Raw genomic sequence first — 2,948 nt, forward strand, 5'->3', positions numbered from 1 at the left:
TGCCTAAAATGTAAGAAACACAAGAAATATACATGCGCATGTGTGCTTGAATGCTATGTGCCCCGATGCGCTGCATTGTGTCTTATACCAATAAAGCCCTAGCACGGAACTCCCCGTGCGTCAGTTCTATGCCTGTATGTTCCTACCTCATAGTCCTCCTGTGTGGAAATGCCCGCGGCGAGTACCCATTGCACCAATGCATGCGCCAAATCTGCCGTTGCCATATTACTACTATTCACTGAAATATACGGCACCCTTATAAATATGTATAGACTAGTAGTATTCGTATTCTTGTTATATTAAATGAAGTCGCTCGTGCGTCCACTTGTAGTCGATAATGCTGCTTTTATTCTTCACTGCTGCGCAAGTAGCAATCAAATGTTCCATAAAAACAGAAAAAATAAAGCACATAAAGATAGAAGGCAGCATGGACCAAAACCAAAAATGTGCATAGGAATTGCAAATAGAGGGCACAGGGAAGAAAAGACAAATAAAAAAGACAGACAAAAATAGAAAAAGGTACACTACTACTACCGTACACACGCAACGCGTCATGAATATACACCCCCCCCTTTGTACACCGGTCTGCACTAAACGCCTTCACACAGACTGTCTGTGCGTACACAAAACCCCGTGTACACCAAAGCGCAGTATAACAACAACATCAATTTCTTCTGCCGTTGTTGCTGCCGTCGTTTCTGCTGTCGTTGCCGTCGTTGCGGACGTGATTGCTCCCGCACATAATATGTGTACTCCTTCGTTCCCACCGTTTCGGGATCCTGCCTCGGAAAATCTGTCGTTGTTACACTCGGCTACTTCGTCGAATCCTTCTTACAAGCGGCCACGTTTGCTCGGAGAGACCATCCTCCTCCTTCTTACAGTCGGCTACTTCGTCGAATCGTGCTTACACGAGGCTACGGCGGTCGACGCGTTTGCTCGGAGAGACAATCTCTGCCTCCTTTCTTACGCTCGGCCACTTCCTCGAATACCCCTTACTCGGCCGCGTTTGCTCGGAAAGACAATCTCGTCCTTCGTGCACTCGGCGGCGTTGCTCAAGGAGTTTGCTCGGAGCCAATGGTCCTGCGTGGTGCACGCGGCCGCTTTGCTCGACGCGTTTGCTCGGAGAGACAATCTCTCCTTCCTTTCTTACACTCGGCCACTTCGTCGAATCGGTCTTGCACTTGGCCGCGTTGCTCGACGCGTGTGCTCGCAGAGACAATCTCCTCCTTCTTACACTCAGACAATCCGTGGTCGAGTCGTTGTTACACTCTGCCACGTGGGTCGACGCGTTTGCTCGGAGAGACAATCTCTCCTCCTTTCTTACACTCGGCTACTTCGTCGAATCCGTCTTATACGCAGCCACGTGGGCTCGGAGACAATGGTCCTGCTGTCTTACACGTGGCTACTGCGTCGAATGCGGCTTACCAGGGCACGTGGCTCGGAGAGACAATCTCTCCCGCCTTTCGTACACTCGGCTACAATGCGGTTTACGCGGCCACGTTTGCTCGGAGAGACAATCTGCTCCTCGTTCTTACACTCGGCTACGTCGTCAAATACGTTCACTCGGTGGCAATCCGTTTACGCGGCCGCGTTGCTCGGCGGCGCTTGCTCAGCGAGACAATCTCTCCTCGTTCTTACCCTCGGCACAATGCTTACACGCGGCCACTTCGTCGAATCGTTGTTACACGCGGCCGCGTTGGTCGACGCGTGTGCTCGGAGAGACAATCTCTCCCTCCGTTCTTACATTCGGCTACTTCGTCGAATCGTTCTTACACTCGGACAATGCCGTTTACCCGGGGCGCGTTTGCTCCGAGCGACAATCTCTCCTCCTTTCTTACACTCGGCCAATCGCGTTTACCCGGCCGCTTTGGTCGACGCGTGTGCTCGGAGAGACAAGCGCTCCGTATACGCGAATGCGTATTCGCGTTCTATATTTGTTCTGCACTATACCCTTAGAATGCACGTGCGCAGCTTTTAATAATTAACTTCACATAAAGGAGAATACTGCCCCTTCATATTATTCATGTAAATCTACATTTTATATGCATTTAACCGGTACCACCGTGTCCCCATGGTCATGTTAAAAGAAGTGGACTACACAACAAGAACAAAACAGGGCAAAAGGCAGCACAAAGAAACAGAATTAAGCAGAACAGAGCAGAAAAAAAAAAAAAGATATAGAATAGTGCAAACAAGAAATATATTATGTATATCACATAATGAAATAAAAGTGGTCTAATGTTAGCATGCGTTAGTTCGCATTCATATGCCGCGTCATCCTAATTGCAGAGCTTGTCCAATAGTTCATCCAAATATAACTCCTTCTCCTGCAAACTGCGTTCCAGCTCGCACTGTTCTATGACTAATGCCAGGATCAGTATCCATGTTTTAGCGGTTAACACTGTTTTCATGTAAGGTTGCGGATGCAGTTGCGTCCGTGGTACATCTCGCACTCTCAGTATATCTTCTGTGCCCAGTACTTTTTCCACTTCTACGTGTGTTTCAACTCCAGGTATTTCGCGTGTTTGCGATACTGTCTCCTGCTGTACAGTATTCAACAAATGTTGAAACCACTGCGCCTCACCATACATACGCATTTGCCGATGTTGCTGTGCGACCCATTCTTTCCACAGGTCCAATTTCTTCCTTTCCATGGTTGCGGCTGTCCTGTGCTCACCGGATGCAGCGTCTGCCACCATGTGCTCACGCAGGTATTGTTTCCAATCCGCTTTTAATTGCAGAAACCACGGCTGCGTCGTGCACGCCTGCAATAGGTGCTTGTTGCGGTCAATCCAACGCAGCCACGTGGTAGTGTGGGATGTGGTTATGTCTGTGATTTCGGGCTTAGGATCATGGCAGCTTGGTAGGTGCGTGACGGTGTCACGTGTGGGTATGTCCGTGACTGCGTCACCGGAGCCTGGTGGTTGTGTGATTTCGGGCTTAGGATC

At 49.4% G+C, this 2,948-nt stretch overlaps 1 protein-coding gene across 1 annotated transcript; it reads right to left on the minus strand.

Annotated features, from left to right (window-relative positions):
• Positions 1 to 2,279: 2,279 nt before the first annotated feature.
• On the minus strand, positions 2,280 to 2,654 carry AK88_03347 (uncharacterized protein; the record flags this gene model as incomplete). Its single annotated transcript, XM_012480964.1, has 1 exon — positions 2,280 to 2,654. One exon carries the CDS (start codon positions 2,652 to 2,654, stop codon positions 2,280 to 2,282), a length of 375 nt encoding a protein of 124 aa, XP_012336387.1.
• Between the last annotated feature and the right edge of the window lie 294 nt (positions 2,655 to 2,948).

The sequence above is a fragment of the Plasmodium fragile genome (genome assembly GCF_000956335.1).
Source record: "Plasmodium fragile strain nilgiri unplaced genomic scaffold supercont1.37, whole genome shotgun sequence".
Lineage (NCBI taxonomy): Eukaryota > Apicomplexa > Aconoidasida > Haemosporida > Plasmodiidae > Plasmodium > Plasmodium fragile.